This window comes from Gorilla gorilla, chromosome 6 (assembly GCF_029281585.2).
Source record: "Gorilla gorilla gorilla isolate KB3781 chromosome 6, NHGRI_mGorGor1-v2.1_pri, whole genome shotgun sequence".
Taxonomy (NCBI): Eukaryota; Metazoa; Chordata; class Mammalia; order Primates; family Hominidae; genus Gorilla; species Gorilla gorilla.
Window position 1 is genome coordinate 112,160,938 of NC_073230.2, and position 14,523 is coordinate 112,175,460.

Below are 14,523 nucleotides of genomic sequence, written 5' to 3' on the forward strand. Positions count from 1 at the left end.
GGTCCAGAATGAATTCATCCCTGCCAGCCGGACACCCCTAAAACAGGTCATCTGCCTGCATCAAGCCTGACAATCCATTTGCTTGTGAAGTCACCGCTGCTCAAGTCCACATCCAGGTCTCTTCCGCCATACTTTATTAGGAATATAAAACCTAATCTACGTACAGGACACGTCGGTGTCAGGGTGAGGGGTGGCCACAAGGCGGGCCATGGCTGGGACTGGCCACTCTCCTCGGCGTGGTAGCTGGAGCGGAGGGTCAGGCACAGGTAGGAACGGGGCTCACAGGCCGAGCAGAGCCCGCCCTGGCCCCTACTCAATTCCTTCCTGCTTGTCTTTTATGGCCACCTGGGAGAGAAGAAGAAGGTGGAGACTGAGCTGGAACAGCTGGGGCAAGGACGCTGGAAACACATGCCCAGCATCCCCCAGCCAGGCCCTTCCTGGAGGGCAGCCATGGGCCACACTCCCCAGGACAGTGGAGCAGCCGAAGGGCCCTCCCAGCTGGCCCAATCCCGCCATTCTCTATGGCGGCCCCGGCAGGAGTCAGAGGCCACAGAGGCTTCCTGGTGAGCAGACGACTCAGACATTGAAATCCCCCAGGCTGTGGCTCTTTCCCCTCTAAACTGTTCTAGATTCCCAGGCGCCCTGCCAGGAACAGGTGTGGGCCACCCTGGGGTGAGCTGCCTCCCAGAGGCCTGGAAGGACCAGGCCTTGCCAATCACCGACAAGGGACATAGAAGAGCACCCCCAAAGGACAGTAGGTCCCCGCCCCGATCTGGCCCACAGCACCCGAGGGACCCTGCAGCACTATAGAAGTCCCATGGGGCAGACGGGAGCCACAGGCCCAGACTCCACAGCCCCTCAGTCCACATGTCCTGGAGCCTGTGGTGGAAGTCCCTGCTCTTCCATCACCGCCGCCTCTCCCCCAGGACCTCCGAAGAAACAGGCCAGGGCTGTCCCAGGCCTGGGCACACAGACCAGTGTCCAGCCCACCCCGTCTGCCCCTCCAGGCCCCGCCCTCACCCGGAAGCGCTCCTCCAGCAGGGACAGCTCACTGATGAGGTCGGTGATGGCATTGGTAAAGGCTTCCTGGGGGCTGTAGTCCGGCGTGGTCTGCACTCGGATGATGATCTTGTGCTCCAAGGGGTGGGGGACTTTGTAGCCAGCAAATAGCACTTGTGGGTCCTTTAGGAGTTGTCTGAGGTCCAGGGACAGACAGTGTGAGGGTCTAGCCTCATGCCCAAGCTGGGTAGCAGCCAGCTCAGAGCAGAACAGACTTTCTAGCCAAAAATCCCCAACTTTTTTCCGCAAAAGACTTCAAGGAAAGTAACACTTTTAGGAAGATACCTCATGTGGGGACACCCTACCCCCGCCACACACACACACTCTGCATCCATGAGGCTGAAGGACCCAAGCTGGAAACAGATTCCAGCAACCTCTTCCCACTGGGCTCCGCAGTGCTGGCAAAGAGATCTCCCAGGCAGTTAATGTCCAGCCAGTGTTCAGTGACTCAGACCCAAAAAGCCCACAAAGAGCCTCCACGCAGCAAATAAAGGCAGCAGGAGAGGAGGGCCAGCTGCCGGCAGTGAGTGGAATGCAAATGGAACTCTGCCCTCCGAACAGCACAGCCGCCAGCGGCTGGCCACGCACACTGGGCCTTGTGCCATGGGGCTGCGTCGTGTACTGTGCCCTGGGCACGCAGGGGTCTCCTCTAGAGCGGCTCAGAGTGGTGTGAGCACCACAAGGGGGACCCGTGCATAGGTGGCAACACTGGGCTCAAGAGCAGGGGAGCAGCAGGGCCCCAGGAGAGCTTGGGTGCCCCACTGGCTGGGCTCCAGGCAGGAGTCCTCCATCTCCGTGTCTGACCACACCAGGAGACTGGGCAGACCCCATTCACAGACGGGGAAAAGCCTGGCTTCGCTGGTGGCACCAGAGGGAAGAGCCAAGTCTACAGTAAAATGACAAGTCCCTGGGCCAGAATGGCAGACACATCCCTGACCAACCACCTGGCTAGGACCTCACTGGTATAAACAAACACCCACCAACCAATGCAGGGTGCCCATTAGGGGCACTGGATAGCCACAGAACTCTCCTACTTCTTTCTCTTGTTAAATAGAAGTTCTAGTCTCTGCCACATACATCTTAGAGGCCCAGGTGGCACTGAGGTCACAAACGGGTGGCATGAGGGGAGCTAATCTTGACTGCTTTTCAATGCCCCTCAGCATGAATAACACATAGGCCTACTGTGCTGGAATCTGCTGCTCGTTCATTTACAGAATGTGCACTTAATGGTGAATGTAAGGCCGGGCGCAGTAGCTCACGTCTGTAATCCCAGCACTTTGGGAAGCCGGCAGGTGGATCACCTGAGGTCAGGAGTTCGAGACCAGCCTGGCCAACACAGTGAATCCCCGTCTCTACTAAAAACACAAAAATTAGCCGGGCATCGTGGCGTGGGCCTGTAGTCCCAGCTACTAGGAAGGCTGAAGCAGGAGAATCACTTGAACCCGGGAGGCAGAGGTTGCAGTGAGCAAGATCGTGCCATTGCACTCCAGCCTGGGCAACAAAGAGAAAATTCCATCTCAAAAACAAACAAACAAAAAAACAGTGAATGTAAATGCACGTGTTCATCTACAGAATAAGCCACTACAGAAGCGTGGCTTATGTGAAGACATGGAGGTCGGTGTCATTTTGATAAAAAGGTACCAAGATTATAAAATGCCCAGAGCAAGCCCCCAGAAGGACTTCCTGTAGCTCAGAGAGACTGACGAAGACTTGGAACTTGTGCTTTGCCCAGAGGGGCCCATTAAACACAGCCCCTGAGAGCCTGTGACAGGAAACTTACGATTTAATGATGTTTCCCAGTGTGTGGTCTTCTTTGTTGATGGTGAATAAACAGGCATTGGGTACCTTGGTGTCCTTGTTAATGGTGATCCTAGGAAAACACAGAGGCCACAGATGAGGAGCAGGGGCTCCCCTCCTCCCACCCTGAGTCTAAACCCTGTCTCCTCCCGGCCAGGTGTGGTGGCTCGTGCCTGTAATCCCAACACTTTGGGAGGCTGAGGTGGATGGATGACCTGAGGTCAGAAGTTGAAGACCAGCCTGCCCAACATGGCAAAACCCTGTCTGTACTAAAAATACAAAGAAAAAAAAAAAATTAGCTGAGTGTGGTGATCCATGCCTGTAGTCCTAGCTACTTGGGAGACTGAGGCAGGAGAATCACTTGAACCTGGGAGGTGGAGTTGCAGTGAGCCGAGATCATGCCACTGCACTCCAGCCTGGGCAACAGAGTGGAACTCTGTATCAAAAATATAAAAATAAAAAGGAAAAATAAGCTCTGCCTCTTCCTGAAGGCCTTTCTCAATCTCTTCATCCCATAAAGGCCTCGCCAACCCGGTCCCCTACTTCCTGCTACCCCAGGTCTATGGAACCTTGGCCTTTTCTGAATTCCTTCTTTTTTTTTTTCCGGTAGAAATGGGGTTTTGCCTTGTTGTCCTCGCTGGTCTTGAACTCCTCGCCTCAAATGATCTCTCCTGCTGCCCAGGCTGGAGTGCAGTGGTGTGATCATAGCTCACTGCAGCCTCCAACTCCTCGGCTAAAGTGATCCTCCCGCCTTAGCCTCCTGAGTAGCTGGGACCACAGGCGCACGTCATCATGCCTGGCCTGTTCCTTTTTTCTTATGCCAACATAATGAAGCAACCAAAAGGTGAAGAAGAGAGGCCCTGAAGTTACACGGTGAGGCTGGTCCTGACCCTGTGAGTTCCGAAAGCAACCATCCCCCTGGCTGGAGTGTGCAGTCCTTCCATCCATTCCCCAAAACAAGTCATGCTCTGGCATTTACTATGATTTTAGTGAACGCTTAGATGGACAAAGACAGGAAACTTCCATTGGATTTTCCAAGACAAGGGGTTTTCAGAGTGCAGTTCCCAGATAAGCAGCATCAGAATCCCCTGGGAACTTGTTAAGAGTCTCCCACCTCCCACTTACTGGACCCAGAACTCTGGAGGTGGGGCGCAGGGATCCATGGTTTAAGAAGCCCTTCAGGTGATTCTAATGCACACTCAATTTGAGGGCAACTATGCTGACAGTAAAATCTCACACAGGTGAGAGGTATCAAGTTGAATATCCTTTTTTCTAAGGTGGTTTCTCCAGGCTGACACCACACACATTTTAGGGTGCATAATTCTTTCCTGTGGGGTGCTTTCTTGTGGACATTGTAGGACATCAGCAGTATCCCTGACCTCTATCCAGTAGATTCCAGTCATAACCCCCTTTGACAACCAATAATGTTCTCAGTTATTGCCACATGTCCCTTGTGGGGCCAAATGGTCCCCAGTTGAGAGTCTGCTCTAAAGGAGGCCGAAGTGGCTGGCAAGGGCCAGACCAAGACCTCTGCACGCCAACCTGGGAACAATAAGAGCCAATGGTTATGAGGTTTTCCAGGTGCTGAGCTTTGGACCAAGAGTTTTACACAAATTACCTCATCCAATTCTTTTTATTTTGAGACAGGGTTGCGCTCAGTCGCCCAGGCTGGAGTGCAGTGATGCGATCAAAGCTCACTGCAGCCTGGAACTCCTGTGCTCAAACAATCCTCCCACCTGAGCCTCCCAAAGTGCCGGGATTAAAAGCGTGAACCAGCGCACCTGGCCAGATCCCTTTTTTTGTTTTTTTGAAACGGAGTTTCGCTCTTGTTGCTCAGGCTGGAGTGCAATGGCGTGATCTCCGCTCACCTCAACCTCCACTTCCCAGGTTCAAGTGATTCTCCTGCCTCAGCCTTCTGAGTAGCTGGGATTACAGGCATCTGCCACCACGCCCGGCTAATTTTGTATTTTTAGTAGAGACAGGGTTTCTCCATGTTGGTCAGGCTGGTCTTGAACTCCCGACCTCAGGTGATCCGCCCGCCTCGGGCTCCCAAAGTGCTGGGATTACAGGTGTCAGCCACCGCACCCGGCCTGAATCCCACGTTTAAGTACAGTAATAAACTCATTTTCCAGATGAGGAAACAGGGCCTCCGACAGATCAAGCCACTCGCCCACAGATACAGAGTGAGCCCAAGCTCTCTCCCCTGGACTCCTTCAACCCGCAGGCAGCGAGGAGCCACTGCGGCTTTTACGCAGGCCGCTGACAGATCGGAGGGGATGAAGGATGGAGGTGGCGGGCGAGAGACAAAAGAGGAAACTGCCAGATCCCAGAGGAAAAGGGCTATGGAGAACCAGACACTCTGGGTTCGAATACAAGCGCCGCCACTTCCTGTGTCCGGGGCAACTTGCTCGCCTCCAAGCCTCAGTGTCCTCATCTGCAAAATGGACACACTCGCGACTGCCTCGCGGAACTGCCTTAAATTTGGCTGACACAGGCCGAGCGGACGATCAAGCAAAAGCTGTTTCCCTCCCGGGGCAAGAGATGGGCAGGAGACACCCCAGAATGCGACAGCCGCAGACCCGCGCACCTCGGCCCACCGCAGCCGGAATCACTTACTTCTTCTCGCCCTCGAAGAGCAAGAACGACTCGAAGGCTGGAGGGGCGTTCATGCTCCCGCCGCCGTTGCGTCCAGACCCCAAGTGTCCGCCGCCGCCGCCACCAGAGCCCTAATAAGAGGCCTCTTCCGGATTACTCACGCGGGGCAAACCCGCGCAAGGATCGGCTCATCGCCCCCTGTCGGGCTGGAGGATCCTGCGCAGGCGCGAGAAAACCCCGAGCGAGGCCAGTGGCGAGCGCACCGCCCCCACCCGCACCCCGGCATGGCTTTCCCGCCTGGGCGCTTTTCGGCGCATGCTCAGAGCGCCGGGAGGGCTGTTCTGCCCCTACAGAGGCCTCCTAGTCCTGGCTGAGCGGGAACCTCAAGCTGTACCTTTCTCCTTTCCCCATGTCCCTTGATCTCTCTTTGGAAACGTGCACCCCCTTGGAGTGCGCAGCAGGAGGCCCCTGAATAGAGAGAATAAAGCTAAGGGGTAGTGGACAGCTGCGGCTAGCAGCCGTAGGGGGAGCAGAAGATCTCGTGGCCAGAGGCAGATCTATGATAAGCCCCCTGCCCAGGCTGCCTATACCGACTGCTGCAGGACCTCTGCCTGGGGGGTGCAGCTGGCTTGTTAGCCAGGAGGGACAATTGGGTGAGGGATGCAGGAGGCAGGTGTATACAGCAGTGAGAGGGGAGCCCGTAGGGTTACGTGTATCTTTTTATATATTATTATTTAGAGACAGTGTCTCCCTCTGTCGCCCAGGCTGAAGTACAGTGGCGCCATCATGCAGCCTCCAACTCCTGGGCTCCAGAGATCCTCCTGCCTCAGCCTCCCGATAGTTAGGACTGCAGGCATGTGCCATCACACCTAGCTATTTTTTTTTTTTTTTTGGAGATGGGGGGGGAGGGGGGGTCTCCCTATGTTGCCCAGGCTGGTATTGAACTCCTGGCCTCCAGCAGTCCTCCAGCCTCAGCCTCCCAAAGTGCACTTGGTGGATGTGGGCAGCAAGCCACCCAGGTGCCGAGGCAAGAGACCGAGGGCACGAGCTGTTCCAGTATAATAAAATATATAAAATAAGAATAGTTATACTAGATATAGATCTTAGATATGATTATATATGAATCATTAATCATTAGTTTGTAGTAATTATTCTTTATTCCAATATTATAATAATCCTCGCTCTACAATCATAACCTAGGAAAAACCAGGCCATACAGAGATAGGAGCTGAGGGGACAGTGAGGAGTGACCAGAAGACAAGAGTGCGAGCTTTCTGTTATGCCCGGACAGGGCCACCAGAGGGCTCCTTGGTCTAGCGGTAACGCCAGCATCTGGGAAGACACCTGTTGCCAAGCCGACTGTGGTCTAGCGGTAGCGTTAGTGTCAAGGAAAAACACCCGCTACTTAGCAGACCGGGAAAGGGAGTCTCCCTTTCCCCACGGGAGTTTAGAGAAGACTCTACTCCTCCACAGGCCCGCCCACAGTTACCCGGAGGCCTAACCGTCTCCCTGTGATGCTGTGCTTCAGTGGTCACGCTCCTAGTCCACCTTCATGTTCCATCCTGTACACCTGGCTCTGCCTTCTAGATAGCAGTAGCAAATTAGTGAAAGTACTAAAAGTCTCTGATAAGCAGAAATAATGGTGTAAGCTGTCTCTCTCTCTTTCTCCTCTCTCTCTCTGCCTCGGCTGCCAGGCAGGGAAGGGCCCCTGTCCAGTGGACACGTGACCCATGTGGCCTTGCCTATCATTGGAGATGTCTCACTCTCCTTATCCTGCCCCTTTGTCTTGTATCCAATAAATATCTGTGTCTTGGTGGTAGTGGTCCCCCCAGCCCAGCTGTCTTTTATCTCTGTCTTGTGTCTTTATTTCTGCGCTCTCTCGTCTCTGCACACGGAGAGAAACCCACCGACCCTGTGGGGCTGGACCCTACAGGTGGATAAGTGTATCTTACCCTTTTTGGTTTGGTTGTTTTGCAGACTACAGTTTAGCATAAAGGCCCTCCTTAAGCTGTTTGAAGCAACAGGGACTGGGGTCTCAGAGGAGCTACCAGAGCCCTAACAGTTTGGCAGCTGTTTCTCCAAGGCTGGGCAGCAGCTACAGTGCTGAGGAAATCTGGAGCATCTACCCCTTCTGGGAAGGCCCATTTCCTACTTGAGTTCTTGCACCCTGGCAGGAGGAAATCTCATTCTGCAACAGCCCCACACAGAATCTGACTTTCCAGGCGAAGTGGGTGGGCACCTCTTTAACTGCTGAGGAACAGAAAGTGATATGGGTAGGCTGGGTGCGGTGACTCACGCCTGTAATCCTAGCACTTTGGCACTTTGAGAGGCTGAGGCAGGCGGATCACTTGAAGTCAGGAGTTCAAGACCAGCCTGGCCAACATGGTGAAACCTCATCTCTACTAAAAATACAAAAAATTAGTCAGGCATGGTCGTGGGCACCTGTAATCCCAGCTACTTGGGAGGCAGAGGCAGGAGAATTGCTTGAACCTGGGAGGCGGAGGTTGCAGTGAGCCGAGATTGCGCCACTGCACTCAGCCTCCCAAAGTACTGGGATTACAGGCGTGAGCCACTGTTCCTAGCCAAGGGTAGCATCCTTGACCCAAGCTTTTCCAGGGTGACCCAGAAGTGTGGAGGTTATATCCTCAGGGAATTATTACCCTTATCACTTTTTTTTTTTTTTTTGAGATAGCATCTCGCTCTGTCGCCCAGGCTGGAGTGCAGTGGCATGATCTCGGCTCTGTTGTCTAGGCTGGAGTGCAGTGGCGAGATTATAGCTCACTGCAGCTTCAAGCTCCTGGGCTCAAGCAGTCCTCCTGCCTCAGCCTCCCCAGTACCTGGGACCACAGGCAGGCACCACGGCATGCTGCTAGTTTTTTTCTTTTTACTTTTTGTAGCGATGGGGTCCAACTTTATTGCCTAGGCTGGTCTCAAACTCCTGACCTCAAGCAATCTTCTCGCCTTGGCCTCTCAAAGTGCTGGGATTATAGGCATGAGCCCTGCCCCTGGCCACACACACCATGCTAATTCGTTACACATTGGCTGTGGTTGCTTTCATGCTACATGGCATGGTGGTTGTGACTGAGAGCTGCATGTCCGGTCCTTTACAGAAAACGTTTGCTGATCCTAATCTTGGGGATTGTGCCTGTGTTGACTTTGCTATTTATTGTTTGGTTACAGCCCAGACACTGAAGTTACTTATTAGCTTGTGGGTTTCTATCCTGTAGAAAAGAAAACTTCACGGCCGGGCGCCGTGGCTCACACCTGTAATCCCAGCACTTTGGGAGGCCGAGGTGGGCAGATCACAAGGTCAGGAGATGGAGACCATCCTGGCCAACATGGTGAAACCCCATCTCTACTAAAAATACAAAAATTAGCTGGGCGTGGCGGTGAGCACCTGTAATCCCAGCTATTCGGGAGGCTGAGGCAGGAGAATTGCTTGAACCCGGGAGGCAGAAGTTGCAGTGAGCCAAGATCCCACCACTGTACTCCAGCCTGGACGACAGAATGAGCCTCCGTCTCAAAAAAAACAAACAAAAAAAAAGAAAAGAAAACTTCATTAATTAACCACTTTCGTATGTAATATCACAATCTTATTCTAGCATTCTTCTCTTTAAGTGTTTACGGGCCAGGCACAGTGGCTCACATCTGTAGTCCCAGCACTTAGGGAGGCTGAGGGAGCATTGCCTGAGCCCAGGAGTTTGAAACTAGCCTGGGCAATATAGCAAGATCTTGTCTCTACTAAAAATTTAAAAAATCAGCAGGGCATAGTAGTGTGTGCCTGTAGTTCCATTTACTTGGGAGGCTGAAGCAATAGGATTGCTTGAGCCCAGGAGGAAGAGGCTACAGTGAGCTATGACTGCACCACTGCATTCCAGCCTGGGTGGCAGACCGAGACCCTGTCTCAAAAACAAAACAAAACAAAACAAAAGAATGCTTACAAATACATGAAATACATGTACCCAGCTTCTCAGAATGATCCATGAATCAGAGTTCCCACTCTTTTTCTGAATTGGTGCGTAGTAGATCTTTGATATGTGTTCATGATATATATGAGTCATCTTTTTTACATGTTTGAAAATTATACTTTGAAAAGGCCTTGTCCAGAGGTGGTTGCTGCATACCTGTTCAGATTTCCTAAGAGGCTGAGAGAAACAGGTACTGGGTGAGCTGGGTCCACTCAAGCCTTCCCAGGGTGCCTGCCCTGCCCTGTGGTGAACACCAGCCCCCTGGGCTACAGATATCTGCCTGGGGGTCCAATCAGATCCTCAAGACATCTGGGACTGGACATGGTGGCTCATGCCTGTAATCCCAGCACTTTGTGAGGATGAGGTGGGCGGATCACTTGAGTTCAGGAGTTCAAAACCAGCCTGGCCAACATGGTGAAACCCCATCTCTACTAAAAATACAAAAATTAGTCAGGCGTGGTGATGGGCACCTGTAATTCCACCTATTCGGGAGGCTGAGGTGGGATAATCACTTGAACTTGGAAGGCAGAGGTTGCAGTGAGCCGAGAATGTTCCACTATCCTTCAGCCTGGGTAACAGAGGGAGACTCTGTCTCAAAAAAAAAAAAAAAAAAAAAAAAAAAAAAAAAAAAGGCCAGGTGCGGTGGCTTACACCTGTAATCTCAGCACTCTGGGAGGCTGAGGCAGAAGGATCATCTGAGGTCAGGAGTTCAAGACCAGCATGGCCAATATGGTGAAACTCCATGAAACCCCATCTCTACTAAAAAAAAAAAAAAAGACAAAATATTAGCTGGGAGTGGTGGCGTGTGCCTGTAAATCCCAGCTACTCAGGAGGCTGAGGCAGGAGAATCGCCTCAACCTGGGAGGTGGAGGTTGCAGTGAGTTGAGATCACACCACTGCCCTCCAGCCTGGGCGACAGAACCAGATTCCATCTCAAACAAAAACAAAAACAAACAAACAAAAAAAACATCTGGGAACCTGCCCCAGGCCCCAGGTGAACGCCAGGGCTTGAAGTCTCTGGGAGGGGGTGGTATAGACTTGTGGGACAGATGGAAGGTATATCCTCTCCTGCTCCTCTCGCTTTTCCAGGTGGCCTCCAGAAACAATGTGGCATGACGGGCTATGGGCAGCTCTGCTCAGGGCCTGAGAGGAGAACCAGGGGGCAGTGCCAGGCATGCACTGATGTTAACTTCCCTTCCAGCTGCAGTGGTCAGGATCTGGGGAGGGGAGGAGAGGCATGGTGGATGCTGCCAGAAGGGTGGCTGTGTGTGTGCACTCAAGATCCAGGTTTCCACTTGTAGCCCTAATAAGTCCACGGCTCCTTCCCTTTCACTGCCTGCATTTAGGCTCAGGAGACCCTGGAGGCCATACTTCCTAGAGAGTAGGTCCTTGAAACCCAAGGAGATCCAACAGGCATGAGGATTTTTGTGTACCCCTAAGGAAGTAGCCAGAGAACCAGGTGCTGGTGATTTGGGGTGGGGTAGGGGCTGCATCAGGCTCAGCTGTCCCTGGACCCAGGGCCTTGGGCCAGGAAGGGAGGGGAGGGACCCAATCCAGCAAAAAGGCTTAGGAGCCCATAGGACGGCAGAGTACAGCAGGCTATGAAGCTCTAAGGGGTCGGGCTGGTGGGCTGCCTATGGGGGAAATGGTATCCACCAAGGCCACAGCCAGGAGAAAAGGTTGGTATGGCCCCAAAAGCCATAGGGAAGAGGGAGAGGGCAGGCCCCTTGAATCTTAATTTCCCCTTGACCTTTTTTTTTTTTTTTTTTGAGACAGCGTCTCTCTGTCACCCAGGCTGGAGTGGAGTGGCCCGATCTCGGCTCACTGCAACCTCCACCTCCTGAATTCAAGCAATTCTCCTGCCTCAGCCTCTCAAATAGTGATTACAGGCACCTGCCACCATGCCCGGCTAATTTTTGTATTTTTAGTAGAGACAGGGTTTCACCATGTTGACCAGGCTGGTCTCTAACTCCTGACCTCAGGTGATCCACCCACCTTGGCCTCCCAAAGTACTGGGATTACAGGCATGAGCCACCGTGCCCAGCCCTCTTTGCCTTTCCCTACTATTTCTGGAAGAGCCAAGGTATACAGGATGCCCCACTGGCCCTGCCCCAGAACCTAGCTGGGCAGCCAGGTCAGGGGTCATGTCTGAGCCCTGGGACACTGGGGGCTGTCCTAGGCTAAGGACAAAGAGGGGAGGCTCAGAGCTTGCTTGGATGAGCGTTGAGAATGTGTTCGTGGCTGGGTGCGGTGGTCCTGTAATCCTAGCACTCTGGGAGGCTGAAGTGGGAGGATGGCTTGAGCCCAGGAGTTGGAGACCAACCTGGACAACATGGTGAGACCCTGTCTCTACCAAAAGTACAAAAAATTAGCTGGGCATGATGGTGCACACCTGTAGTCCCAGCTACTCAGAAGGCTGAGGCAGGAGGATCACTTGAACTCAGGAGTTGGAGGCCGCAGTGAGTTATGATCACTCCACTCCACTCCAGCCTGGGCAACACAGTAAGACTCTGTCTCAAAAAAAAAAAGAAAAAAAAAAAAGAAAAGATGTTCTGGAAGACTCTGCCCCTCCTCTCCTCTGTCTTTTTTTTTTTTTTTTTTTGAGATGGAGAATCACTCTGTCACCCAGGCTGGAGTGCAGTGGTGTGATCTCGGTTCACTGCAACCTCCGCCTCCCGGGTTCAATCTGATTCTCCCAAGTAGTAGGGGTTACAGATGCGCACCACCGCACCTGGCTAATTTCTGTGTTTTTAGTAGAGACTGGGCTTCGCCATGTTGGCCATGGTTTGCCAGGCTGGTATCGAACTCCTGAACTCAGGTGATCTGCCGGCCTCAGCCTCCCAAAGTGCTGGGATTACAGGTATCCTCAGTCTTGTTAATTACACTGGGGTTTGCTGTGTACAGTGAGATCAGGATGAGGGTGGTGAGGTGGTGATCAGGGGGACCCATGCTTCTGCTCAGGGGGTTGGCAGAAGCCAGCAAGGCTTGGGGTTTCCCTGTTTGGAGCTCTCCAAGTTGAGAGTGCAGAGGAGTGTGAGATGCGTGTGAAAATGCAAACTTGGCTCTCCCTGGCTGGAGGCTGGCATTGGGTGAGTCTCTGGTAGGACCAGGCCATGTATACTTTTTAAGCTTTTTTATTCTTGAAAAGTTCAAAGATATACAAAGATAGACTATGCAGGATAATGAGCCCCCACATACTCCGCATCTCGTGTCTGTAATTATCAGCTCGTGGCTACCTCTACCTCTCCCCTCTACCTCTTGTCTCATCTCTACCTCTCCCCCTGACCCCTGCCTCTGGGTCATTTTGCAGCAAATCCCAAATGCCTATATCATTTATCCTAAATATTCCATAAACATTCCGCTATGTAGCTCTGAAAGATAAGGACGCTTACAACACAACTGCAATATCTTTTTTGTTTGTTTGTTTGTTTTTGTAAAGACGGGGATTTCGACACGTTGCCCAGGCTGGTCTCGAACTCCTGAGCTCAAGCGATTCTCCCACCTCAGCCTGCCAAGTAGCTGGGATTACAGGCATGTGCCACTGTGCCCAGCCAAGTGCAGTATCTTATCACACCTTTACAAAATTAATAATTCCAATCATCCTATAGTTGATCAGTGTTCAAATTTCCAATTGCCTCATAAAAAGATCATTTCTTAACATTTTGTTTTGTTGCAATTGGTTGCTGTAAGTCACCTAAATATCTTGTCTCTTTTTTATACTTTTTATTGTAGTAAAATAGGGATAACATACAATTTGCCATTTTAACCATTTTAAGTGTTTAACTCAGTGGTGTTAATTACATTCACAATGTGTAGCCATCACCACTATTTAGTTATTTAGTTCAAAAATTTCAAGTCTCCTTTATTTTCCTTTTTTTTCTTTTTTTTAAATTTTAGGGACTAGGTTTTGCTATGTTGCCCAGGCTGGCCTTAAACTCCTGGCCTCAAGGTGATCCTTCTGCCTTGGCCTCCCGAGTAGCTGGGACTAGAGGTGTGCGCCGTCACACCCAGCTTCAAGTCTCTTTTAATTATTATAAAGTTCTGGCCATGCACAGTGGCTCGCAACTGTAATCTCAGCACTTTCGGAGGCCAAGGCGGTCAGATCACCTGAGGTGAGGAGTTCGAGACCAGTCTGGCCAACATGGAGAAACTCCGTCTCTACTAAAAATACAAGAATTAGCTGGGCGTGGTGGCACACGCCTGTAGTCCCAGCTACTCGGGAGGCTGAGGCAAGAGAATTGCTTGAACCTGGGAGGCAGAGGTTGCAGTGAACCAAGATCAAGCCATTTGCACTCCAGCCTGGGCAACAGAGTGAGACTCTGTCTCAAAAAAAAAATAAAATAAAATAAAGTTCCCCTTCATCTGAAAATTGAATGTGATTTTAAACAACCTATTTGAGCTCTGAGGTAGATGTCTAAGTTCAAAGCCCACTCCTCCCTTCTGGGGGTCCCAGTTTCGTGATCTCTTCTTCCCTTTCCTTCCTGGTAGCTTAAAAAAATAGAGATAACAGGATAAAGGTGAGGAATGAAGGAATGAATGGATGCAGGCAGACATGAAAACAGCGCCCACCTGGAGAGCTAGAAACATCTGGGGGGCTGGGACCACCTGGAGACGCCCTGTGTCTATGAGCTGCTGTTGTGAGGAGCCTGGAGCCAGTGGACGCTGGGAGGGAGGAGGCTTTAGAGTGGGGGGCAACCGGGGGAGGAAGGAGGTTGGCTGAGCCAGGTGTGGGGGCCTCAGGGACTTCTGTGTCCTCATAACCCACAAAAGCCCTGCCCACCCTGCCCCGGGGCAGCCCACAGTAGCAGTGGCTGGTGGTCCCTGCAGCCGGTCAGCCCCAAGAGTGGGCACAACGTGTGGCCTGGGTACCACAGGGCCAGAAGAGAGGGACAGGGGCCCTGCTCCTGTCACCTGCTGCTTCTGCCACCCCAGGACCAAGTCATTGGTGTGAGCCGGTGGCCAGACATCACTGCCCCGCAGGCAGTGGGGGCTCCTCTTGGGCTGGGGGCAGGGCTTGGTAGGCAGCCCTATGGGAGGGGGAGCTGGTGGGGGACCACAGGGACTGAGCAAAGAAAGGCAGGCCAGATCCCAGGACACCAGGGGT

The 14,523-nt window shown here is 52.3% G+C and overlaps 1 protein-coding gene across 2 annotated transcripts; it reads right to left on the bottom strand.

Annotated features, from left to right (window-relative positions):
* Positions 1-117: 117 nt before the first annotated feature.
* Positions 118-5,720, bottom strand: LOC129523494 (DNA-directed RNA polymerase II subunit RPB11-a). Of its 2 annotated transcripts, XM_055392542.2 has the most exons (4): positions 5,473-5,720; positions 2,840-2,929; positions 1,021-1,195; positions 118-345 (listed from the first exon to the last, which is right to left on the bottom strand). In XM_055392542.2, exons 1-4 carry the CDS (start codon positions 5,523-5,525, stop codon positions 310-312), a joined length of 354 nt encoding a protein of 117 aa, XP_055248517.2. In that variant the 5' UTR covers positions 5,526-5,720; the 3' UTR covers positions 118-309. The 2 variants fall into 2 exon arrangements, with proteins under 2 accessions (XP_055248517.2, XP_055248518.1); XM_055392543.2 differs by lacking the exon at positions 118-345 and having other exon boundaries at positions 517-1,195; positions 5,473-5,579.
* Positions 5,721-14,523: the final 8,803 nt, after the last annotated feature.

Coding starts and splice junctions, on each gene's coding strand:
- LOC129523494 (XM_055392543.2), bottom strand. CDS start 5,525: ATGAACGCCCCTCCAGCCTTCGAGTCGTTCTTGCTCTTCGAGGGCGAG. Junction 2,930..5,472: donor CTCTTCGAGGGCGAGAAGAA/GTAAGTGATTCC, acceptor GTGTTTTCCTAG/GATCACCATTAACAAGGACA. Junction 1,196..2,839: donor CTGGGAAACATCATTAAATC/GTAAGTTTCCTG, acceptor CCTGGACCTCAG/ACAACTCCTAAAGGACCCAC.